The sequence below is a fragment of the Pezoporus occidentalis genome, unplaced genomic scaffold (assembly GCF_034315485.1).
Source record: "Pezoporus occidentalis ecotype Australia unplaced genomic scaffold, CSIRO_AGI_Poc_V1 ctg153, whole genome shotgun sequence".
Taxonomy (NCBI): domain Eukaryota; kingdom Metazoa; phylum Chordata; class Aves; order Psittaciformes; family Psittacidae; genus Pezoporus; species Pezoporus occidentalis.
The window spans coordinates 2,281,920-2,305,823 of record NW_026913350.1 but is presented as its reverse complement, the minus strand read 5'-3'; the positions used below and the strand labels follow the sequence as shown (position 1 = coordinate 2,305,823).

Genomic DNA, 23,904 nt, shown 5'->3' with positions numbered 1-23,904 from the left:
CAATTTCATTGTGCTGAATTGAAAACGAGTGTTAAAGCTTCTTTTCACTCCCTAGGGATGGCAGCCAGCCCCGAAATGATGGGTCTTGGGGACGTCAAATTAACACCTGCAACTAAAATGAACAATAAGGCAGATGGGACGCCAAAAGCAGAGTCCAAGTCAAAGGTAAAATGTTTTGGGTTTTGTTTTTAACGACTCGCATCCTCTTCAGCATCCATGAAAATTAAACCACTGCACGTTACTTGGATCAGACAGTGCCTCTGTCTAGGAGTGAGTGTGGTTCCTGAGGGAAAGCTAATTTGATTCATTCTTCTTACCCTGAACCAGACTTCTTGGTAGCGTGGTTGTCCTTGTCATAGGTGATGTGACTGCTGCTTGTGACCGTGGTTCTAATTGAGGAGAGTGGCTAGTCAGTGGGCTGTTCTCTTTTGGAATGTGTTGTGATTTGGAGCATAATTCACGTGTCTCGGCACTTTTAGAGTAGGCTTTTAGACTCTTTTAGAGTAGGCTCTGGCTATGTTTGCAGTAAACACTAAACGTGTGTTAATAACAGTATCCTTGAGGAGCCTGAACTTTGCCATCCTACCCCCCAGAGACCCACTAGCCCTCAGGCCAGGAAAGGGACTTCCTATGAGAATTTACATGTTCCCCCCTGTTTGACTCCCAGTTTCAAGCCTCTGTCTAGGATTTCTAACAGATGCTTGGCACACCTTATTTATGTGTTCTCGTTTCAGTTGTGAGCTAATCTTGAAGGGGAGCATTGCCCAGTCCTTTGGGAGGAATCCATTCCACTTGCAAAACAGTTTAGTATTAGGAATTATCACCTGCCACAGTGAAACTGCCAGAAGAAGTGTAAATAAACCTGAGTTTGTTTCTGGTGTAGGCTTGGAGCTAGGCAGTTATCACCTCTCAGCTGGGAGGTGGTACACCAAAGTGTTACAGTTGTTTCACAAACAAACCTCTTACTAATCCTGTATTAAAGCCAGAAGAGGGAGGCAAACAAGTTCTTCAGGGAGTGTTTTTCTTTGCATTACTGCTACCAGTTTCAAAAGAACCACCAAAAAAGCAGTTTGTGAGCCCATAGTCTCTCAGTTTAAACCCATTCCCCCTTGTCCTGTCACTACACTCCCTGATGAAGAGCCCCTCACCAGCATCCTTGTAGCCTCCTTCAGACACTGGAAGCTGCTCTGAGGTCTCCATGCAGCTTCTCTTTTCCAGGCTGAACAGCCCCAGTGTTCTCAGCCTGTTTCCATACAGGAGGTGCTCCAGCCCCTGATCATCCTCATGGCCTCCTCTGGACTTGCTCCAACAGCTCCATGTCTCTCTTACGTTGGTGACACCAGAACTGCACACAGTGCTGCATGTGGGGTCTCAGGGGAGCAGAGCAGAGGGGCAGGATCCCCTCCCTTCACCTGTTGCTCATGCTCCTTTTGATGCAGCCCAGGACATGGGTGGTTTCTGGGCTGTGAGTGCACACTGAAGCCAGCTCATGTTCAGTTCTCATCAACCAACAGCCCCAAGTCATTCTCCTCAGGCTGCTCTGAATTGCTTCTCTGCCCAACCTGTAGCTGTGCCTGGGATTGCCCTGAACCAGAGGAGATCCTTGCACTCGGCTGTGTCTGTATATCCAGGTAGCAGGAGATTTCTGCACTTGCATTAGTGAATAGGCAAGAGAAGAGAGATTGTCTGTGTGGGGAGCCCCTCACCCACACTCATCAAACCTCCTCATCTTTATTCTTCTTCTGAGGCATGTTTATTTTGATTCCTTTGTGGTGTTTGGCTTCAGTTTAACCTGGCATCTATCACTTGGGCAAGAGAAGAGGCTAACCAGAAGGCAGTTCACCCTGGCACAGTGCATTAGCCATGAGGAATTTGCAGTTGAATTAGGTGTTTTCTCATAGATTTAGCAAGCTCTCTGCGAAGCCTCCTTGAGGTTTGTCTGGTTTCTGTAGCATTCCTGAAACCTTTCACTTTTTAGAAACACATACTCTGTGAATTCCCTGAGTAGCAGCTGGTTTTGTGATACCTTTGTTGAGTAACACTTGCCTGACGTTGATCTGAGACAAGCGTAGGGCTGCTCTAAAGCCGTTCTCAGTGTAACAGCAGAACTTTGAACTCTTATCTGGCTGCTGTTTTGAAACCATCTCGGATGTGAAACAGCTGCTTTTGTGCTGCTCAGTCCTGATATCTCTTTCCTTCTCCTAGAAGTCCAGTTCTTCTACTACAACCAATGAGAAGATCACCAAACTCTATGAGCTGGGTGGGGAGCCCGAGAGGAAGATCTGGGTAGATCGTTACCTGGCCTTTACTGAGGAGAAGGCCATGGGCATGACCAATCTGCCAGCAGTAGGCAGGAAACCCTTGGATCTTTACCGGCTCTACATCTCAGTGAAGGAGATTGGAGGATTGACTCAGGTGAGTGTCCAGCAGCCAGCGTGGTGTCTGGGTGATGCCCACCATCTGCCAGTCACAGGCTTAATGGGCAGCAGAGTTTGAAGTTAGCTTTGGAGCTAGAGGGAAAGCCCTGAGTTCCCATTCAGCAGTGTTTAAATAACACTTATTAAACCCAGCATCCTTGAAATGAGGCAGATGTCTGCTCTCCCAGTCGCTTGTTGAGAGCAGTCTGTGGTGAGATTCTGTTCAAGTGCTTTTTTCCCCTGCTTTGTCCAGTGCAAAGGTTGGTGACGCTGTCTTTGCATCTGATTTCATTTGCAATCTGTCCCTGTTTAGAAAGCTTTCTGTAGGTGAGGAAGAGAGCTGACTGGTTTTGGGGTTCTGAACACGACTGTCTGCTCTGCTTGGCACTTACTGCATCCTTTGTGTTAGCTGGGAAGTGTTGATTTCTCCCCAGAAAAGCTCTTGGAAGAGGAGCTGGATTTTGAGTCCAGAGCCTCTTCTTTGGTTGTGCAGGTCAACAAAAACAAGAAATGGCGCGAATTAGCCACAAATCTCAACGTGGGCACGTCCAGCAGTGCAGCGAGCTCTTTGAAGAAGCAGTACATCCAGTGTCTCTATGCCTTCGAGTGCAAGATTGAGCGAGGTGAAGACCCCCCTCCAGATATCTTTGCAGCTGCCGATTCAAAGAAGTCTCAGACTAAGATACAGCCTCCATCTCCAGGTGAGTTGAGGCACTGGTTTGAGTTGTGAAGTGGGTGTTTGCACCATAGGATCTCGTTGTGGAGACTCTCCATGCTGTGGGTCAGGCTGGTTCCAAACTTCCACAAAGCCCCTGTGTCTGTCTCTAATTAGATGTTCTCTAGTTGGGTAGATTAAATACCTTCTGTAATGTGGGAGTGAGTGATAGCAGGAATAAGTCAAGCTTCTTGGGACAGTGCAGGTTTTGTGTGTCCCACCTCTGTACTAAGGATACTTAAAAATCTATACATAGCTACATACACACACCTCTGCACTTCCTAGTACATCACTGCCTTGTGGGAATCGGGTGGAAAGGGAAGTCTGGTGTTATCCCTACAAGCTGATCTCTGCATATTCTAACAGCAGCCCTTTTTACTGCTCAGCTTTGGGAACTTGCTAGAAAAGCTGTGCTTGTTTTGATTATGCCAAGTGCTACCTTCTGGGAGTAAATGCTTGATGTAGATGTGAACTCATCTTCCTCACCAATTACTCCTTTCCGTCTTCAGCAGGAGATGGTGAGGACTTTCTGAGGCTCTGTGCACAGACACTTTGTAAGCCTGTTACAGGTTGAATGCTCTAGAAATGAAGCTCCTTAAAATGCACTTCTGTTGTTTCAAATGTGATGGAGTGCTCTGGTTTCTGAATGTTTAAGCAGAACAATTCAGATGTGTTGAACAAAGTCCCCCAAAACCCAACCAAAAAAGGAGGAAAGGTCCAGGCTGTCATCTTTAGTCTTCATTGCTTGAATTGCCAACACTGAGCTTCAGTTTTCCAGTTTGTCTTATAAGTAAAACCTTCTGATGCTTTTTCTGGTCAGGAGCCTGTTCATGTGGGTGAGATAAAACATTGTCAGCTTTGAAGCTCCTGTAATGTTTGCAAAAAATGCCTTTCTGCTTCTGAAACCTGGTGTTGTGTCCCAAGGAGTGGAATAATGAACCCTTTTTGGATTGTATTGCAGTTGTGTCTCAGCCCTGCTAAGCCCTCAGTCAACAGTGTGCTTGTCCGTAATACTCTGTTGGCAGCTACATTTGTCTGTCCTCTCTGTTACAGAGCGTTGGTTTCTTTAAGTCCTAATTGATATCTTGTCACTGGTCAGGAAACCTGTCCCAGTGTAGCTTCAGCCTTGGTGTATTCTGTAAGACAAAGCAACTTCTGTGTCACTAGACTAAAATTCTGTGTAAAGTGGTGTCTCGGTTCCCCTTAACCGAGACCACAAATCCATCCCCGCTTTCTTTCCAAAACCACTTTCTTGCCCCCCAGAGATACTAGGCAGTGGACCAAAGATGTTAAGAGCATGTGGAGTTTATTTGGAGAGGGCTGAGGCTTTTCAGGAGCCACTTAAACCCTCCTGTAGCACTTGCTGCCTGTCAGAATGGGTTTGAAGGGACATCAATTTTTATGTCGCTTCAGCTAGCACGGAGCTGTCTGGAGGTGGCGAGTCTGCCTTCAGGGCTGTGCTACAGGTGATCTGCTTCAGCACATCAGCAGGAGGAATTTGCAGGGCTGCTCTCCCCACTTGCCTTAGTCTACAGGTTTGATTCCTGTGCTGTGTGGTATTTTCTATGTAAACTGTTCTCTGCACTTGTCTTACTCCAGATTCCTGCCACTAGGAATACGCAGAGGCAGCACTGAAGCATGGTTGGTTGCTCTGATCCTTTAAGCCATATCACTCAGCATGTTCATGCTTCTGTTTCACTTTCCTTTTCTTCCTCTCTCTTGCTCCTCTGGATGGGCAGGAACCAGGGGTGTAAGCACAACACAAAGCGCTCTCACAACCCAGAGCAGAGCATCTAAAGGCCTCTTGCAGGACAATCAACTCTTGGTGCTGGAGCTGTTTCCATGCATTCATAACCCTCAAAACCCAAAAGTGTTTCCAGAAGGGCTGGAGTGGCCTGGGTGTTGCCTCGTGGGCACTTGGCACAGGTTTCCAACACACTTCTTGGGTTCCTGCTCGCAAACTGCAGCGTGTCCCCAGGGAGGCGTAATCAGTCTGCGCTGGGTTTTAATTCCCAGAGCATGGAACTGGCCCGGCTCCAACTGTGTGTAAATTTGTGAGTGGGAGGGACACTGAGGGGGGGGGGGGTGGGGACAAACACCAAATGGCAGCGATGCAGGGAATGTCTCCAGGCCTCTTCCTGCTGGTGCCAGCATCGCACACACACACAGAGCAGCCAAGTCCTGCGGGAAGCGTGTAGAGCTGAACCCCCTGTGGAGGGAAGGAGACCGCCCGTGAATGAAGCTCCCCTCTGCCTTGCCTTCTCCAGAGACCTCCCCGCGCTGGGAGGGAGTCGCAGGGAAGAGGACAGGGTGCCAGGAAGGTGGGGTGTAAACAAGCATGGCCTGGATGTGACCTCGGAGGGTTTTAATGAATAGCTGAAGTGAGTCATCAACCAGCGGGGCTGGGGCGAGGAGATCGGGTGCTGGATGGGAACTCAGGGAAACATGAATTAAGAGTTCAGCTCCTGCCAGCTGCAAGGAGCAGGTGAACCTGGGCTGATGCTGTCACAGCAATCCCGGGGCAGAGGGGAGCTCCTGGAGCTCCCAGCACAGCTGCATTACACAGGATGGCCTGGGAGTTTTGATGAAAGCCTCCTTGGGAACTTGCTGGACGGGTTTTGTCTTTCACTGAAAGATCCAGCATCACCAGCATTCCCTGTTCCAGGAATCCTTGGGAGTGGTGCTTGAATTAACCTGCATGAATTAACCCCTCTGGAAGCGCAGAGCAGGTGGAGAAGCCTTGTTCAGAGTTACTTGGTGGCTTCAGCTGATGTTCTAGTTTCCAGCACTAGGAAGATCATGAGATGTTTCATGAGAGCTGAAACCCACCTTGCTGTGCAGAAAGAGTGTGAAGGTGATGAGTCAGTAGTTGTCACTTGGCAAGAAGCACTGTATTCCCTGACACATGGTGCTCTGTAGAGCACCAACCTCTGGAGCCGGATAGGTTGGGCACCACAACATTGTGCCACAGTGGTGGCAACGGTGTGTAAATGGCATGTGGGCAAGAACGAAGAGATGATGAAAATGAACGTGTCCTCTTGGCTCTAGATCACTGTGTGTGGTTCTGGGAAGTCAGGCCCAGTGTGTCTTTGAAATGTTGAGCTCCTTGTACTCTTTTTGGCCGTATTTCATCTGTCTCTTGAAGGACTCTTTGCTCTGTGTTCTTGAGGCTGATGTTCTGGAAGATCTGTAGGGTGCAGAGGTGCTCACACCACGTTTCTGTTCTTGCAGCGGGTTCAGGCTCAATGCAGGGTCCTCAGACACCTCAGTCCACCAGCAGCTCCATGGCAGAGGGAGGAGACTTAAAGCCACCAACTCCAGCATCTACACCACATAGTCAGATGCCTCCTTTGCCAGGCATCAGGTATGAAACCATTGCACCCTATTCCACTATGCCAGATGCAGACTGTGAACATGAGGGTTGCTCCTGGGTCATTCCTAAAGAAGGCTGGAGACTTGAGAACCTATTTTGGTGGGGCTCCATGGCTTTGCTCCGGTGTTAACAGCTCACAGCAACATTATTGACTCTGCATTTGTGTGTAAATAATCATTTTGGGTCTGGGGACAGTGCTCTTCATGCTTCTGTTGGAGGAGTATGGCTGGTCCTTCTAGGGGATAGCAACACCTTAGGGGAACGTGGGGAAAGTATCCTGAGGATCACTTTGGACCTCTCTAATCCTGTTTTTGTGGGTTGTTTTTGCATCAGGAGTAACTCAGTGGGCCTTCAGGATGCCTTTGCAGATGGTAGTGATCCTACGTTCCAGAAACGGAACTCCATGACTCCAAATCCAGGGTACCAGCCCAGCATGAATACCTCTGACATGATGGGTCGCATGTCTTACGAGCCAAATAAAGATCCTTACAGCAGTATGAGGAAAGGTGAGGAAGTCCTTGCATGCTTTTCTCCCTTAAGCACTAATCCCTGTATCTGGCTGTATGCTGGAGTGTGCTGTAGGAGACCTTCTGCTTGCCCTTCTTCCCCAGAAGATGGGATGTATCTTTCTAAGGCAGAGGTAGACACATTTATTGGTTCTTCTTTTAATATTCCAGCTCCAGGAAGTGATCCCTTCATGTCCTCAGGGCAGGGCCCCAACAGTGGTATGGGTGACCCTTACAATCGTGCTGCAGGTCCAGGGATGGGTAACATGGCCATGGGACAGCGGCAACACTATTCCTACGGAGGTCCTTACGACAGGGTGAGGTGGGTACTTCAGCCTGGTGAGATCCTGATTTGCTTGGCTCACGGGAAATGATTTTCTCTTCACTGCTGTGCCTTTGCTGATCATCCTTTTCCATTAGAGGAGCAAGGGTGGATTTAAACGGTTGTGTGTGGGGGGGTTCCCTTTGTTTCCATGTAGGACGGAACCCGGCATGGGACCTGAGGGCACCTTAGCCACAGGAACTCCGCAGCCAAACATCATGCCTTCCACCCCGGAATCGGGGATGTACTCTCCCAGCCGCTACCCGCAGCAGCAGCAGCAGCAGCAAAGGTCTGTGTGGGGTCTTGCCACAAACAGCTTTTCCTACTTAGAGAGCTCTGAGACTGTGAAAGTGAAGCGTGCATCTGATCAGACAAGTAATGCATCTGTTTCTCCTCCAGACACGATTCCTATGGCAATCAATTCTCCACTCAAGGCACATCCTCGGGCAGCCCCTTCCCTAGCCAGCAAACCACCATGTACCAACAGCAACAGCAGGTAAGTCATCAGAAAGCCTCTGATGTGTTTGACTGAGACATAGAAGAGTTTTATGAAGGGGGGGGGGAATGAAAACTCTTTGTGCTGTGTGTTTGCTTTATGGAACATATAGAATTGAGTAACTTAAATGGCAGGTGGGGTTTTTTTCCTATTTCCAAAAGCTGAAGTTTTCATTAGTGTTTCCAGTGTTGGGTCAGCAAAACAATGTTTGGAGAAGGGAGGTTGTGGTGTTTGCAGATGTGTGAGGTCAGGAAACTTCACTGGGTTTGCCTGCCCCTCTGGAACTTTCCGAGTCCCGTCGTGTTCCTGTAACGTTTGAGTTCCAAGGGATCTGCTGAGTTTGCTGTCGAGTCTTTGATCTTCTGGGGAGCTGTTCCAGGTGGATCCTTCTGCACAACCCAGGCCTTTTTCTGTTGGCTTTGCCTTACTGAGCCTGCAGACAAAGGCTTCAGCCCTGCCTTCAATCCATTGCCCCACTGCCTCCTACTCGCTGTTCACAAAACCCCGGGTTTGTTTCAGGACAGTCTGAATGAACATATTTCTCTTTCCATAATCCTTACATATGGCTTGCTCTTTGTATCGGTGCCAGGACCCTGATAATTCCAAACCCTCTGGTTTAGGGGGAGTACAGAGAGGGCACTCGCTGAGCTGTGCTAAGAATAATTCCAACTGCTCTGCAGTTTGGCTCTGCAACCAGAGCCACGGGGCGCAGAGCCAAGAGTTTGAGTTACTCTGGTACTTGTCATCTTTGAAGCCCTAGAGCTCTGTCTGATGCCAGTCATGACCATGGAGCTTCTAAACAGGCTGTAGAGCACAGACCCTTGGAGGCAAGAGAGATCTTGGAGTTCAGTTTTCTCTTAGCAATTGACTCTTTTCTGCATTTACACTTAAAAGAAGTAGTGGGGTGAATAATTCTCGCTCCTTTCAGTGATGTATTTTGAAATCTATAGGAAGGGAAGAAGCAGAAAGTACAGCAGGTTTTAATGCATCTTGTTTGCTTCAGCAGAAACTTGTTTCCTGGGAAATAAAAGAGAAATAGGGCCTGATAAAATTCCTGGATGCGAGAGGAAACAAGTGCGGGCGCACGGTTTGGTTTGTGGTGAGCAGCAGCCCCGAGTCTTTCCTACAGGGAAGTCCTTTCTGTGGGCAGACTTCTGCCCCCAAGGCATCCTTGTAGAATCCACAAGGAAAGTACACAGCCAGCCACAAGGAATTGGTCCTGGCTTGTGGATTTGAAAGACTGATCCAGCCTCATGCTGGATATGGCTAACAACAAGACAACTCCTGCCGTCTTACAGGCCATGCCATGGAGCAGCAGTACCCACTGAGGGTTGGGTTGCTTGTTTCTAAGCACCTCCAATATGAAGACAGGCTGAGAAAGTTGGGGCTGTTCAGCCTGGAGAAGAGAAGCTGCATGGAGACCTCAGAGCAGCTTCCAGTGTCTGAAGGGGGCTACAAGGATACTGGAGAGGGGCTCTTCATCAGGGACTGTAGGGACAGGACAAGGGGTGAAGGGTTTAAACTGAAACAGGAGAAGTTCAGGTTAGATATAAGGAAGTTCTTTACTGTGAGGGTGGTGAGGCACTGGCACAGGGTGTCTGAAGAAGTGGTAAATGCTCCATCCCTGGCAGTTTTCAAGACCAGGTTGAATAGAGCCTTGGGTGACACAGTCTCGTGTGAAGTGTCCCTGCCCGTGGCAGGGGATTGGAACTGGATGATCTGAAGGTTCTTTCCAACCCAAACCATTCTGTGATCCTAAGCAATCTCATGTTGATGCCTTTCTTTTCCCTGTAGAATTACAAGCGGCCGATGGACGGCAGCTACGGCCCCCCTGCGAAGCGACACGAAGGGGAGATGTACAACGTACCATACAGCGGCGGGCAGGGGCAGACCCAGCAGCAGCTGCCTCCAGCACAGAGCCAGCAACCCAGCCAGCAGCAAACTGCACAGCCGTCTCCCCAGCAGGACCTGTATAACCAGTATGGGAGTACATACCCTGCTGCTGACCGCCGCGCTGCCGGAGGGCCTCAGAACCAGTTCCCATTCCAATTTGGCAGAGACAGGGTCTCGGCTCCCCCAGGCTCCAATGCTCAGCAGAACATGCCTCCTCAGATGATGGGGGGTCCCATACAGTCTACTCCAGAGGGCCCACAGCAAGGTGCCATGTGGCAGGGGCGCAACGAAATAGGGTACAGCTATCCGAACCGGCAGAGCACGGGCTCTGCGCCCCAGGGGCCTGCTTACCATGGAGTGACTCGAACAGATGACATCCTGCATTCAGACCAGAGGGTCAACCATGAGGGACCATGGCCTTCCCATGGGAACCGGCAACCTCCTTATGGTCCCTCTGCCCCCGTGCCCCCAATGACCAGGCCCCCCCAGTCTAACTACCAGACCGCCCCTAGCATGCAGAATCACATTCCTCAGGTATCCAGCCCAGCACCTCTGCCCAGACCTCTGGAGAATCGCACTTCTCCCAGTAAATCTCCGTTCCTGCACTCGGGGATGAAAATGCAGAAGGCAGGACCACCAGTCCCTGCCTCGCACATAACACCAGCAGCTGTACAGCCCCCCATGATCCGACGAGACATCACCTTCCCTCCGGGATCAGTAGAAGCAACGCAACCTGTGTTGAAGCAGAGGAGACGGCTGACAGCGAAAGATATCGGTAAGAGGAAACCCCTGCGTTTCTGCTTGTGCCTGCCCAGGGGATGGGTGCTGCCATTACCCTTTGGTAATGCCAAGTGGAAGGGCTCTGGTGACTCTTGAAGAGGTCTAGTTGGGGTTTCAGACATCGTTTTGGCATTGTCCACGTGGAGATTGCGGGTACATACAATCTGTACATCACCTTAAGCAAGCTTTGCTCTTCGTGGATCCAAAAAGCAGTATCAAGTATCTCCTTTTTTGTTTTTAAACTCCAGGAGCTGGAAGTATCATGTGTTTATGTTACAGGAACTCCTGAAGCCTGGAGAGTGATGATGTCTCTGAAGTCTGGGCTGCTAGCTGAAAGTACGTGGGCCTTAGATACCATAAACATCCTGCTCTATGATGACAACAGCATAATGACCTTCAACCTCAGCCAGGTGCGTGCAGATGCTCTCTCATGCAGGTCTTTGAAGTGCTAATTGTGCAGGGTTTTCTGTCAGCGAGATAGCAACAAGCAGCTCCTGCCCTTGTAGGGCCAGACTCCGGGATGTCCCTGGACCCATGGAGCGTGCCAGGTTGGAAGAGAGTATGAGGTCTGGGGAGCTGTACACTGCTTACTCACTGGCCCATGTCATTTATACCTTTGTATAAAGAGCACTTGTGTTTGCACAAGTGTTTGGGGGGTGGCTTGGATACTGACAGTCAGCACCTTGGGTTTGTCTTTTTCCCTTTCTCGGAGGGCAGAAAACTCTGCTTTGCAAACAGTTGCTGCCAGCATGAAAAGAACCCAGTAATGACGAGCACAGCTTAAATTCTTAGCCCTTTTATGCCCCGCTTTCCCAGTTGCTTGCGTTGGCCTATGTTATTTTCTGATCACTGTTCTCTTCCTTCCTTCCCCTCCTGTTTTTCCTCTCCCTCTTAGCTGCCAGGCTTGCTGGAACTCTTGGTGGAGTATTTCCGGCGCTGCCTGATCGAGATCTTTGGAATCCTGAAGGAATACGAGGTGGGAGACCCAGGGCAAAGAACACTATTAGATCCCGAAAGGTTCTGCAAGTCTTCAGCTTCCTCCCCTGAAGAAGGGGAGGAGGATGATGAACCACGGAGCCTGAACTGTGAGGAGGAAGATGAGGATGAGGAAGAGGAGGAGGCTGCGTTTTCGAGCAAGGACAAAGTACCTCTGGAGAGCAGCGAGGAAAAACTAGTTAGTAAATTTGACAAGCTTCCAGTCAAGGTGGTGCAGAAAAACGACCCCTTTGTGGTAGATTATTCAGACAAGCTGGGACGGGTGCAGGAGTTCGAGAGCGGGCTGCTGCACTGGCGGATCGGCGGCGGCGACACCACTGAGCACATCCAGACCCACTTTGAGAGCAAGACGGAGCTACCTTTGACTCACAAACGGGCTTCCTGCACCTCTGTCCTGAGGAAACGTGCAGCAGCTGAGAGCAATCCGAGCACTAGGGAAGGAGAGACTCCTCCATCCGACAGCTCCTCGGAGAAGAGGATAACTGCCACCATGGATGACATGCTGTCGGCACGTCCGGGCGCCTTGGCAGGGGAGGAGGAAGAGGTTAAAGCTCTGGAAACGGCGAAAGAAAGCAGCAAGTTTCCCTTTGGCATTAGTCCAGCTCAGAGCCACAGAAACATCAAAATCCTGGAGGATGAACCTCACAGTAAAGACGAGACGCCCCTGTGCACCCTCCTGGACTGGCAGGACTCTCTGGCGAAGCGCTGCATTTGTGTCTCTAACATCATCAGGAGTTTATCGTTTGTGCCGGGCAATGACTTTGAAATGTCAAAACATCCCGGGCTGCTGCTGATTCTAGGGAAGTTGATTCTCTTACACCACAAGCATCCAGAACGCAAACAGGCACCCCTGACCTATGAGAAAGAGGAGGAGCAGGACCAGGGGGTGAGCTGCAACAAGGTGGAGTGGTGGTGGGACTGCTTGGAGATGCTGCGTGAAAATACACTGGTCACGTTGGCCAACATTTCTGGCCAGCTGGACCTCTCCCCTTACCCAGAAAGCATCTGTTTGCCTATCCTGGATGGACTCCTCCACTGGGCAGTATGTCCATCAGCAGAGGCCCAGGATCCCTTCCCAACACTGGGGCCCAGTGCGGTCCTCTCCCCTCAGAGACTGGTTTTGGAAACACTCAGCAAACTCAGCATCCAGGACAACAATGTGGATTTGATTCTTGCAACTCCCCCCTTCAGTCGCTTGGAGAAGCTGTACAGCACCATGGTGCGGTTCCTTAGTGACAGAAAGAACCCGGTGTGTCGAGAGATGGCTGTGGTACTACTGGCCAACTTGGCACAGGGGGACAGCCTGGCAGCAAGAGCGATTGCTGTGCAGAAGGGCAGCATTGGCAACTTGCTGGGCTTTTTGGAGGACAGCCTGGCCGCCACGCAGTTCCAGCAGAGCCAGGCCAGCTTGATGCACATGCAGAACCCACCCTTTGAGTCGACGAGCGTGGACATGATGCGCCGGGCTGCTCGGGCGCTGCTCGCCCTGGCCAAGGTGGACGAGAACCACTCGGAGTTCACGTTATATGAGTCGCGGCTGTTGGACATCTCCGTGTCGCCTTTGATGAACTCTTTGGTTTCACAAGTTATTTGTGATGTACTGTTTTTAATTGGCCAGTCATGACAGCTGTGGGATCCGAGCCCCTGTGTGCGTGTGCGTGAGTGGAGAACTTAGAAACTGACTGTTGCCCTTTATTTATGCAAAACCACCTCAGAATCCACTGTCTACCCTGCGCTGTCCTGCTTCTCCCTTGGGGAATGATGTCCCCGTTCCCCCTCCCTTTCCCCTGCCCTTCCAATTTGTCCTGAATCCCTTATTAAAGGAGACAAAGTTCTGTCTACATAGAAGACTTTTTTTTTATTTTAACCAAAGTTACTGTCGTTTACAGTGAGTTTGGGGAAACGACTTTGCCGCGTTATCACATTGACAGGCACCACTTTCCTAACTGTTTTTAATGGTAAAACTCTTGAAGGACAAAAAACAAACCCCAAGTGACTGCTGAACTCTGTGTGGTTTTATCGTTGTACATTCACAATCTTGCAGGAACCAAGAAGTTAACCAGTGGTGAACAGACCTTGTCCAAGGGAGGCCTGTGCAGTAGCGTGTAGAACTTCATGTACTGTACACCTTAAACTGTAAAACATACTGTAATAATGTCTCACCTGGAAAAAAAAAAAGAGAAAAAAGAGAAAAAAAAAAGAAGAAAAAAGCTGGCTCAGCAGCAAGCTGTAGTTTTTAAAAATGTTTTTAGTTAATGTTGAGGAGAAAAACAAAAAAAAAGGCTTTTCCCCCAAAGTATCATGTGTGAACCTACAACACCCTGACCTCTTTCTCTCTTCCTCCTTGATTGTATGAATAACCCTGAGATCACCTCTTAGAACTGGTTTTAACCTTTAGCCGCAGCCCGACCGCTGCCACGTGTGTATATATATATGACGTTGTACATTGCACATACCCTAAGATCCCTCGCAGTTTTGTCCCCCTCTCCCTTCCCCTTTATAGTATGACGAGTTAAACGAGTTGATGACCTGCAAAAGCGAGACACAATTATTTAATCTCTTGCCAGACATCCCTCCCTGGAGGATGCTGTACAGGTCTCTGTGTATAAAGTCATTGCTGTCTCAGCAGCCAATCAACTTATAGTTTTATTTTTTCCTGGTTTTGTTTTCTTTCTAATCGAGGTGTGAAAAAGTTCTAGGTTCAGTTGAAGTTCCTGATGAAGAAACACAATTGAGATTTTTCAGTGATGAATTCTGCATATTTGTATTTCAGACGATGTAGCTAAAAACTTGATGTAAATTCCTCCCTTTTTTCCTTTTTTGGCTTAATGAATATCATTTATTCAGTATGAAATCTTTATACTATATGTTCCACGTGTTAAGAATAAATGTACATTAAATCTTGGTAAGATGTTTGTAAGGGTTTTCTTTATTAGCAGAACGAGGAGGGAACTTCAGTGCTGTCAGGGCTGATAGAGGTGATGTTGTAGGTCAGCTCCTTACCACGCAGCAGAGAGGCCTCAAAGGTCCAGCGTGGTGCAGTGGTGCCTGGAGACCCTGATGCTCCGGCTTGTTTCAGTGGTGGAGGTTTTGCTTAGTGCTGCCTAGGTTCAGGATCTGCAGCGTGAGGTGAAGCTATGGCAGGGAGGCTCGCAGTTCACAGGCTTGGAAAGGCTGCTGCTCACAAGGGAAAGGCGGTTCCCATCCAGGTCTTTAGAATGGAAAACTCCCATTCCTGCCCATTTTTCCCATTTTCTTGGAAGCGTGGTGAGAGTCGGGGTTTTCCAGCGGCCAGAGCTCGCCTGCCCTTCAGCAAACAGCCAGAGTTCAGGCTCTTCAGGTGCAAATCTGCCCCTTCTCAGGGGTTAGGAAGTGGGCATTTTTACTTAGCCTGAAGCTTTATGCTCAGAGGATCCTAGAAACAGGCTGGCTCCAACTGCACAGAGCTCATTTAAGCAAAAGAGCCAGTTAAAGAGAAGCTTTTTTAAAGGCAAACATGGGTTTTGTTCAGAAGATCTCCTTGGTTTATCCTGCTGTAGTCCGTTCTTAGGAAGCTCTCTGATCCCGGAGCCCTCCCTTGGCTGTGCTCCTTAAACTTTGGGAGTAATGGTGCCAGAATCTAACTGAAGTCTTCTCTGTAAGGTCTGTTTATCAGCAGGAATTGCAGGAGTTCTTTGCCTGGTAGAGGAAGAGTCCTTAAAATGCATTTCTTAAGAGACAGGAACGGTGCTGGTGCTTTGGCTTTCAAACAGACTGGATGGAAAGCCAGCTGTGAGGCAAGAATTGTGCTGGACTTTGCCGGTCTGTGACAGTGTTGCTGATTTAAACCCATCATCTCTGATAATTCGGTTTTGTGTTCCAGGAGCTCTGTTGCATCTGAATTAACGTCATCGTCTCACTTCTTTTCCTGAACAGAAGGGACCGCAGCAGCACAGGTGATGAAGGTAACGTGAGCAGCTTCTGTCCAGCTTCTGTGCTCATCTTACTGTGAATTCAGTCATAAGTGAATGCTGCACTGGCGGGGGGGGGGGGGAAGAACAGTCACACGTGGTGCCTGTGGATAACAGCACAACCGGTTGATCCAAAGGGAGTAATTCTGCTCTCCCAGTGCTTGCAGGCACCACACACAGACCTCGTGTGCTTCTCAAATGGTTAAGCCAGCATCAGTGAAGACTTAGTGAAGTGAGGAGCTGTGCTCACTGTAACTGGGGCAGTACTTTGAGCCACACCTGATCTCAAACTCGGCTGCCCCGAATGCATCAAATCCTCGATGCTTTGGCCTCATTTGTACCCAGAGCTTTCCCTTTCTGCAGCTGTTTCTTAAAAACAGGCCTCTCATTGACCCCAGCCCCTTTTCCAAGGGGAAACCTTGAGTTCTTCTCAAGCCAAAGCCCCGATCAATAGCACTTGAGGAGTCTCCCTTGAAGACTCAGTGACTCCTCTTTCGTTCCTGGGCTGACACTAAGGTGTGTTTCAAAGCACAAAGACCTGCTGCTCTTCGCCCCACGCTGTCATGTGCTGCTGCCATGGCTCAGCACAACGCATGCAGTTGGGGTGAGAGCAACACTGCCTCCATCAGCACGTGGAGGAGATCCCGAGGGAAACCTGCCCACCCTCCTGTACCAGTAAGTAATTAATGTAATAACACGCACTTATTCCCAGCCTATTGTTCTGTGATGTGTTGCTTAATGCCTCTTGGCAAAAGGCTCGTGCCAGTGTTGCAGCCGCCGCGGTTTGTGTTGGTGCCTCTCCAGCTCTTAACACCTCTTCCTGCTGGCAGGCAGCGCCTGCTGCGGCGGCACCGCGCTATCACCGAGTGGTTTGTGGTGGAAGGGACCTTAAAAGCTCCTCCAGCTTCAACCCCTGCCACAGGCAGGGACCCCTTCCACTGGAGCAGCTTGCTCCAAGCCCCTGTGTCCAGCCTGGCCTTGAACACTGCCAGGGATGGGGCAGCCACAGCTTCTCTGGGCACCCTGTGCCAGCGCCTCAGCACCCCCACAGGCCCTTAACAAAGATGGCGCCGCCCTCCCCGTCCCGACACACACACACGTGTTACCTGCCGCCACGTGACGCGGCGCGCGCAGCCCCGGAAGGGGCGGGGCCGGAAGCGGGCGGTGGGATGGAGCCGGCGCGGGAGCCGCGCGCCGGGCGCTCAGGTGGGGGGGGGGGGAAGGGGCGGGGCCGCGCGCGCGCCGAGGGTGGGGGAAGGGGCGGGGCCTCATCCCCCCTCCCCTCACAAAGGCTCCGCCCCCTTTGGAGCCCCCCTGAGGGCCGGGCCGGGCCGGGCCCAGCGCCGCCATGGGGCCCGGGGCACCCTGCGGTGGTGGAGGGTGTCCCCCCCGCGGCAGGGATGGAGCTGGGGGAGCTTTGAGGTCCCTTCCAGTCCAAGCTGTTGATTCGGTGCACCGGGGTCCGGGGGGTCCCACCCGTGCTGAGGGGAGCACACACACACACACACACACCCCATGTCCACTCGAGCCCTTCGGCCGCTGTTCAGCTCAGCCAGAGGCCGCACGGTGCAGGCCCGGCTCGTCCCTCAGCAAGGGAAGGGCCCCTGCGGTTCCGTTCTGTCCGGTTAAATGCTGGTCACCGGCTGCAGCGGCCTCGTCCCGTTGGAAGGACGGAGCAGGAGTCCCGGAGCTGGCCTGAGTGCGGTTTGTGCCGTTGCCGCGTGCGATGGCCCAGGCAGGAGGGAAGTGGCCGCCATGCGTTGTCATGCCTAGGCCTGACCCAGCTCCCAGAGCGGCTCCGCACCGAGCGGTCAGGTCCTGGCTTTAATCCGCTTCTGCTCACACACACACGAGCTGTTGTCAAAGGAGGAAGGGGTGGAACTGCCCCCATTGCCTTTGGATGCGGGTGAAACCTCCAGGCCCAGACCCCCTGAAACAAGCGATTCCTAAAGCAGTGTTTCTGTGCATCAGAACGGGTTTACAGCGATAACCGGAGCGTCCCTTGACCCTGCAGCGCCTTGGAGAAGTACCGGGACGTGCCCAAACCCTCGCGCTCTCGGTGCTCCAGCACGTTTTCCGGCAGGAGCCTTGTGCCCCAGCGTGTGCGGAGGGAGGCAGCGCCGCTGGGGCGAGTGCCTGCTGCCACCGGCTGGCCAGCGGCCTGCAGTGCGCTTCACGGGCCCCGTGTACATCATTGACACAGCGCCTGGTCCGTTGGGATCCGCGTCCTTTCTTTGAGCGCGGTTCCTCACCCGAAAGCGAAGAGGAACGCAGAGACACCTTCCGTTAAGGTTTTGCACCTTTTTAACCCACTTTTGCCTTTCGCTGTCCTCTCTCCGTTCATGCAGGTGCTCCTTCAGGCAGCGCTTGCTGGGACAGAGCCATTCCAGCCCTGACGCCGTTCGCCAGCGGAAGGCTGACTGTGGGCTGCAGCTCTCTGTAGCCTTCCCCCCGTGCTAGTACAAGGTGCGCTGCGTCGTGGTAGGAACAGGCTTTCTAAGCTGGTTGCCCTGAGCCTCCTTGGCACACTCATGCAAGGAGGCTTCTCTCTCTGCTCCCTAACAAGTGTTTCAAGCGCTGGGACTATTTGTGCTGCTGTGCTTCAATAGGCTTTGCAGCTGTGAATGTGCTTTAATAGAATTTACAGCTGGGCCGAGGTATCCCCTCTCTTAAAATAACATTGCAGCTTGTGCCTCCCACCAGCTGCTTTGTCTGTAGCTGTGGATGCTCTGCAGCAAACGGAGAACATGAGCAAAGCCCAAAGGCTTGTGTGTGGCTAAATAGAAAGCATTATCCTGTGGCTCGGGACTGCAGCTACCAAAAAGCATCTTTAGATCTTGGTTGTAGCGCTGATGATGATTTGCTTTCTGCTCTCTCATGCAGTGTTTAACTTGCTAGGTTTTTTTTTTTTCCCTTCACTGATGAAATGGTAATAGGAAAACCTTGGAGTGGTTTTGGATCATCAAGTGATTTGTCTGGGGGTCTTTATGTGTTGTAAAGCCCTGGATCAAAAGGATGGCAGGTGGGAAATAGTGCAGGATGTGGTGTCACTGGAACCCAGCGAGATGTGGGTCTTCTGTTTCTCAAACTGAAAAGCAGTTGGTGGCTGGGGAGCTAACGGAAGAAATGTGTTATCTTAAAGAGCTGCAAACAGATACTGCCTTCCATGGCACTGGGCCAAGTGCTTTCAGAGCTGGTCCCATGACAGCAATCCAGAATATAACATCAATGAAAGCAGGGAGACTCCACAAAGCCCTCTAAATCTTGCAGGTGAGGTTTGTAGGGAAGAGGTGGACAAGAGCTGCCTGAGCACATGTGATTCGCTTAACAGGCAGATGCCCTCACCCCACAGTCCAGGACCCCTGCCAAAGTACTGGAATACTGCGAGTGGAGTGGTGCAAGTGTCACGTCCTGGAGATGATGCTGCTGCTGGATGGAAGGGCTGGGGGGAAGCACCTCAGCCTTGCCCCGATGGAGCTTGTGGTGTTGGTGCCATGGAGGCAGCTGGATAAAGCTGTCCTTGGCTTCCCAGGGCAAACACAGGGCAGGGAGCGGGAGGAGGTGAGAGCGTGTCTGGCATCACCCACACAGCAGCTGCTCACACAGATGTTGCGCTCAGAGGCCACATTTGAATTCTGTCTCTATTCCAGAGAAAAGCCCCGACACAAGCCCAGGTTTAAATCCCATTCAGCACACTGGAGCCTGCATGTGCGTGTAGACGCTTGGCAGGGGCCTGGCGTGAGGTGCTGGTGTTTCTGCTGAGGCAGCTGCTGAGGAGGCCTGTCTGTGTCTAGGATTTACATTGGCCTGTAAGAAATGGGCAGAGAGTCAAGAGTCACCTCTCTCCTCTGCATCCTGGCCAAGGGTAAGAAGTCAGGGTTGGGGTTTTTTAATAGGAACAATATCAAAGAGGTTTTCTGCATCATCTCCCAGATCTGTGATTTCCTTCGTAAGTGACTTGTTCATACAGATTTGCAGCTCTTTGAAGTCCCTAACAGTAACTAAAGGCACATCACTTACTAACATGGCTGAAATACCTTTCTGTGTCTGTCCTCTGTTTATCAACTCAGGTTTCCAAACCCAGAGGGAGCATTCCCATGGCACCCGTGACCTACTGAGGCAACTTCAGAGCACAGGATGGAGGTGGTGAGCAGGACAGATCCCTACCTCCGGGAGGTGGTGTGGTTTGCAGTGCGCTGCAGAGCCCTGACCCTTCTGCTGCAGGCAAGTCTCCTGTTCCCAAGCCAAAGCTGCTGTGACATCCATTGTTTGCTGCTCCAAGGCTTCTCTTTTCAGTGTGCTTTGAGCTGGCTGGTTCTGCCTGGTTGGGAAACCATCTCCTCCTGTGGAGAACCCACAGACCAGCTGCATTCAGAGGGGCAGGTTGCTGTGAAGTAAAATTACGTCCATGTAACTTAACGTGTTTTCGTGCTGCTGTTGCAAGAGGCTGGTTGGGCAGCACAAGAGGCTACAGTCTCTGTTTACCCATAGAAAAGGAACAATAATCTCCTCCTGTGTGTTCCTTCTGAGTCTCCTTTCCAGAGACATCCTTCTCTGAGCATGGGAGAGCATGGTTGCTCGCTCCATCCATCTTACCTGTGTGTACCAAGACAGGCAGCGGAGTCAGGCTGCAGCCATGGCCCTCCTGAAACAACATCACCCTGAGAAAGATGGCTTTAACCTGCCAGAGGGGAGACTGAGATGAGCTCTTAGGCAGAAGCTCTTCCCTGTGAGGGTGCTGAGGTGCTGGCACAGGGTGCCCAGAGAAGCTGTGGCTGCCCCATCCCTGGCAGTGTTCAAGTCCAGGTTGGACACAGGGGCTTGGAGCAAGCTGCTCCAGTGGAAGGGGTCCCTGCCCGTGCCAGGGGTTGGGACTGGAGGAGCTTTAAGGTCCCTTCCAACCCAAACTGTTTGCTGATTCTACAAAAGCTGGTCAGCAGCAGCAGGGCTCCCAGCCAGCTGGCAGGTTGTGGCAGCCCCACTCACCACAGAGTAGGACGGAGTGGAACCATCAGCTGCAACACTCCATGTTACAGTGCCAGAGCCCTGGTTAGACCAGATGTGTGCTTCATGGTAAACCAGTGCCTTTGTATGTCTTTTAGTCCCAATTTGTTCAGTGTGGCCTTTTTTCTCTGCCAAGGCTGAACTCATTGCAGGGGATTCATCCCAATCTACACGTAGTTAAGCTACAAAACTTACCATCTGAGGTTTTGGGGGATTTGGGGGTTTCAAAGCATGTTTTCCTTTGGCGCTACATTACAATGCATTAAGTTAGGTGCTTCCTATCTCATGGACTTTCTGGGTTTTTCTCTCACCTTTTAAAACATGGCCAGTACCACAAGCTCCTGGAGGCAGAGGGTGTGCATTCTGCTTCCTCAGCTCCAGAAAGCAAACAGCAAGCTTTAGAGGAGATGGGCATCTAGAGACTAGAGAAGGGGGCTGGGAATCATCTGATGCCTTCTGCATCAGTTTGCTCTGGGAAAAATCTTTTGTCTCCTCTCCCTTGTGTGTCAGCTGGGACAATAATGCCACATGCAGTAGAACAGGAGGCTCCCCAGTGCTGCAGAGGTACCTGGAGTGCAGGTATGCGGTTAGATGTACCTGAGCATGGGGTTGAGCATCTTTCCCTGTCCATTTCCATGGGGATTCATGCTGGGTATGTTCCAGAACTTTATTCAGGTCAGATGTAAGTGCCCCAAAAGATTGTGTCTGCACCTTTTCACAGGTATCCTCATCACAGAGCCCCTCAGCCTGGCTTCTCTGCTGCTCCTGTCCCCTTCTTTGGAACCCGGGGGTCGTCCTGCTCAGTGCTTTCAGTCGGGTGCAAAACTTGTGCTGGACTTCAATCCTCTCTTCTTTTCTAGGCTCTTTTCAACCTCCTGATCCCCGATCACGCTGCAGACGCCTTCTCCCCGCCTCGCCTGGCCCAGCCTGGCCTGTGGGACGTGCTGGTGGAGCAGCTGCTGGGAGGGCTGTCGCGCTGGGACGCAGAGCACTTCCTCTTCATCGCCGAGCGCGGTTACCTGTACGAGCACAACTGTGCCTTCTTCCCACTGTACCCCCTGAGCCTGCGAGCCGTGGCCGAGGGGGCTCTGTGGCCCCTGCAGTGGCTGCTGTGTGTGCGGAGCCGCCTGCTGCTCTCAGCTGTGCTGCTCAACTCCCTCTTCTCTGCCCTGGCAGCCGCTGGCCTGTATCAGCTGGGCTGCCTCGTGCTGCAGTGTCGCAGGGTGGCTTTCCTCGCTGCCATCCTCTTTTCAGTCAGCCCTGCCAATGTATTTATGGCAGCTGCTTACTCAGAGAGCATGTTTGCCTTCCTGGCATTCAGTGCCATGTGGCAACTGGAGAAGGGGCAGAGCTGGCTCAGTGGACTGCTCTTCTCCCTTGCGGCTGGGGTGCGTGCCAACGGGCTTGTTAATGCTGGCTTCTTTCTCTACTCCTGCAGTAAATGCTTTGCGCTCCAGCTCCAGGTGGGTTCAGGGTCAGTAAGAAAGCTCCCTCTGTTGTGGAAGCAGCTCCTCAGCGTGGTATCTTCCGTGGTTCTGATGTGTGCTGGGATTTTTCTACCTTTTGCTTTATTTCAGTATTATGCCTATGTGAGGTTCTGTCATCCTGGAACCAGCCTGGAGCAGACCGTTCCTAAGCCACTGGTCCAGCTGGCTGTGGACAAGGGCTATTCTCTGGCAGCCTCAAATGGGGTTAAACCTCCTTGGTGCTCCCAGCAGGTCCCTGTGGCCTATTCCTATATTCAAGACACTTACTGGAATGTTGGCTTTCTAAGGTATTTCGAGCTCAGACAGATACCAAATTTCTTGCTTGCTTTGCCTGTCACGCTTCTGGGCTCATGGGCTGCCTGCACTTACATCAGTGCAAACCCGCGGCACTGCCTGACTCTTGGTTTAGAGAGAAGAAAGAGCGAAGAGGAGGATAAACCAAGAGCTGGATTTTGCTGCCCCGCTGTCTTTGTCTATGTGGTCCATGCCACGGTCCTGCTGGCATTCGGGTTCTTCTGCATGCACGTGCAGGTAGGATGGTGGTAGCAACACACAGGGGTGATTTCTCGAGGGGAATGTACCATGGGGGCTGCAGCAGTGATCTTCCCAGCCCGAGGTTGTCCCAGCTGCAGGGCAGCACAGGGCAATGCAAACCAAAAGCTTTGCCTTTCCTCTTTAGGAGCTGCCTGCACAGGGAGTTTCCAAAGCAAGAGTTCCCAAGGGAAGCTTGCCAGGTTTTCAGTGTCGTGAGGACACTGGGATGGGGATCAAAGGGTCCAGCTGGTGTTGGGTGGTATTTGACATGTGTGTGTAAGGCCACTGCTGGAGGACAAGGCTCATTGTGTTGGGCTGAGCTTAATGGATGGCAATGAAAGGAGCCAGAACCTGTCACTAGTCCCTGTGAAGTGTTTGTCAGTCTTTAGGACACTGCTAGTGGCACTGAAGGGTGGGTGTTCCAGTGAAAAAGCAGTTGAAGAGTGAGGTTCAAGCCTCCCCTAAAGCTGCAGCCCTTGCTCCGAGCTGTTCAGCAAGGAGTGGCAAAGACTCTAAACCCTGGGGACCGCTTGGCTGCTTACACAAACGTTGTCATAGTTAAAGCAGGTTGAGCTGAGAGGTGTTTGATTTCAGTGTACTAAACCTCCGCACCATGAGTATTTCAGGGCCCCTTGTCAGAAGTCTGAGGCAGGTTGGTGGCTGGTCACAGGCAGAGACCTGCAGCCATGTGATTTGTGCTCTGCTTGTTCTCAGGTGCTGACCCGATTGCTCCACTCCTCCTCTCCCGTTCTGTACTGGTTCTCCGCTCACCTCCTTCAGGAATATGAACCTTTACTCCGGAGTGAAGGGACTGATGATCAAACCTCTGCACCTCGCTATGAGGAATCTCTTCAGGGTAAATCTGGTTCCTGTGCAAACCCCGTGGTGAGGCTGCTGCTGAGCTGCAGATCCATCACCCCGCTCAGCAGATGCATCCTCGGATTCTTCCTGTCCTACTGGCTGCTGGGGCTGGTTCTGCACTGCAACTTCTTGCCGTGGACATAGCGCGGGGCGCGTTGGTGCAGGCTGGTTGCGGGGCAGCAGCACTGGTCACAACTGAAACCCACTTGTTGAAGAAAGCCCTGGTGTACGTGTAGTGATGCTGTAGTCTCGGTTACAAAGGAGTTACTCCTCAGTAGGAGCGTGCAGAGCCGTCGCTGTGTCCAAACCGGGCACGTTCTCTTTGCTGTGATGCTGCAGCATCCCACCCCCCTCTCCGCTGTTAGTACTGATAGCCAGCATTCCTGGGAGAGAGCATCCTGGTTCCTGTCTTCTAGGGGAAATACTGCCGCTGAGCAACTATTTCTGGCGAGGATCTGTGTCCATCAGATTCCCATCCATCGGGAAACCGCTGCGTTGCGCCCTTCATGGCAGGGAGGGTCCTGCTGCCTTGCAGGACCTGCTCGGGCCTCTCCCGTTCCTTCTCTTCCA

The 23,904-nt window shown here is 51.5% G+C and overlaps 2 protein-coding genes across 8 annotated transcripts in view; both read left to right on the top strand.

Annotated features, from left to right (window-relative positions):
- Nucleotides 1-14,407, top strand: part of ARID1A (AT-rich interaction domain 1A) — a 60,152-nt gene extending 45,745 nt beyond the window's left edge. For 6 of the 7 annotated variants that reach the window (XM_062611454.1, XM_062611448.1, XM_062611451.1 and 3 more), the window contains 11 exons: nucleotides 56-165; nucleotides 2,206-2,415; nucleotides 2,911-3,118; nucleotides 6,364-6,496; nucleotides 6,839-7,011; nucleotides 7,183-7,333; nucleotides 7,491-7,622; nucleotides 7,733-7,829; nucleotides 9,624-10,497; nucleotides 10,782-10,912; nucleotides 11,398-14,407. In XM_062611454.1, coding sequence (XP_062467438.1) covers nucleotides 56-165; nucleotides 2,206-2,415; nucleotides 2,911-3,118; nucleotides 6,364-6,496; nucleotides 6,839-7,011; nucleotides 7,183-7,333; nucleotides 7,491-7,622; nucleotides 7,733-7,829; nucleotides 9,624-10,497; nucleotides 10,782-10,912; nucleotides 11,398-13,122 — 3,944 coding nt within the window. In that variant the 3' untranslated portion in view covers nucleotides 13,123-14,407. The remainder of the gene's footprint in view (nucleotides 1-55; nucleotides 166-2,205; nucleotides 2,416-2,910; nucleotides 3,119-6,363; nucleotides 6,497-6,838; nucleotides 7,012-7,182; nucleotides 7,334-7,490; nucleotides 7,623-7,732; nucleotides 7,830-9,623; nucleotides 10,498-10,781; nucleotides 10,913-11,397) is intronic. The other variant, XM_062611449.1, reaches the window with a different exon arrangement.
- A 2,139-nt stretch (nucleotides 14,408-16,546) lies between these two features.
- Nucleotides 16,547-23,608, top strand: PIGV (phosphatidylinositol glycan anchor biosynthesis class V). Its single transcript, XM_062611523.1, has 5 exons — nucleotides 16,547-16,654; nucleotides 17,797-17,914; nucleotides 19,519-19,672; nucleotides 21,313-22,470; nucleotides 23,188-23,608. The coding sequence occupies exons 3-5, from the start codon at nucleotides 19,586-19,588 to the stop codon at nucleotides 23,476-23,478; spliced, it is 1,536 nt and encodes a 511-aa protein (XP_062467507.1). The 5' UTR covers nucleotides 16,547-16,654; nucleotides 17,797-17,914; nucleotides 19,519-19,585; the 3' UTR covers nucleotides 23,479-23,608.
- Nucleotides 23,609-23,904: the final 296 nt, after the last annotated feature.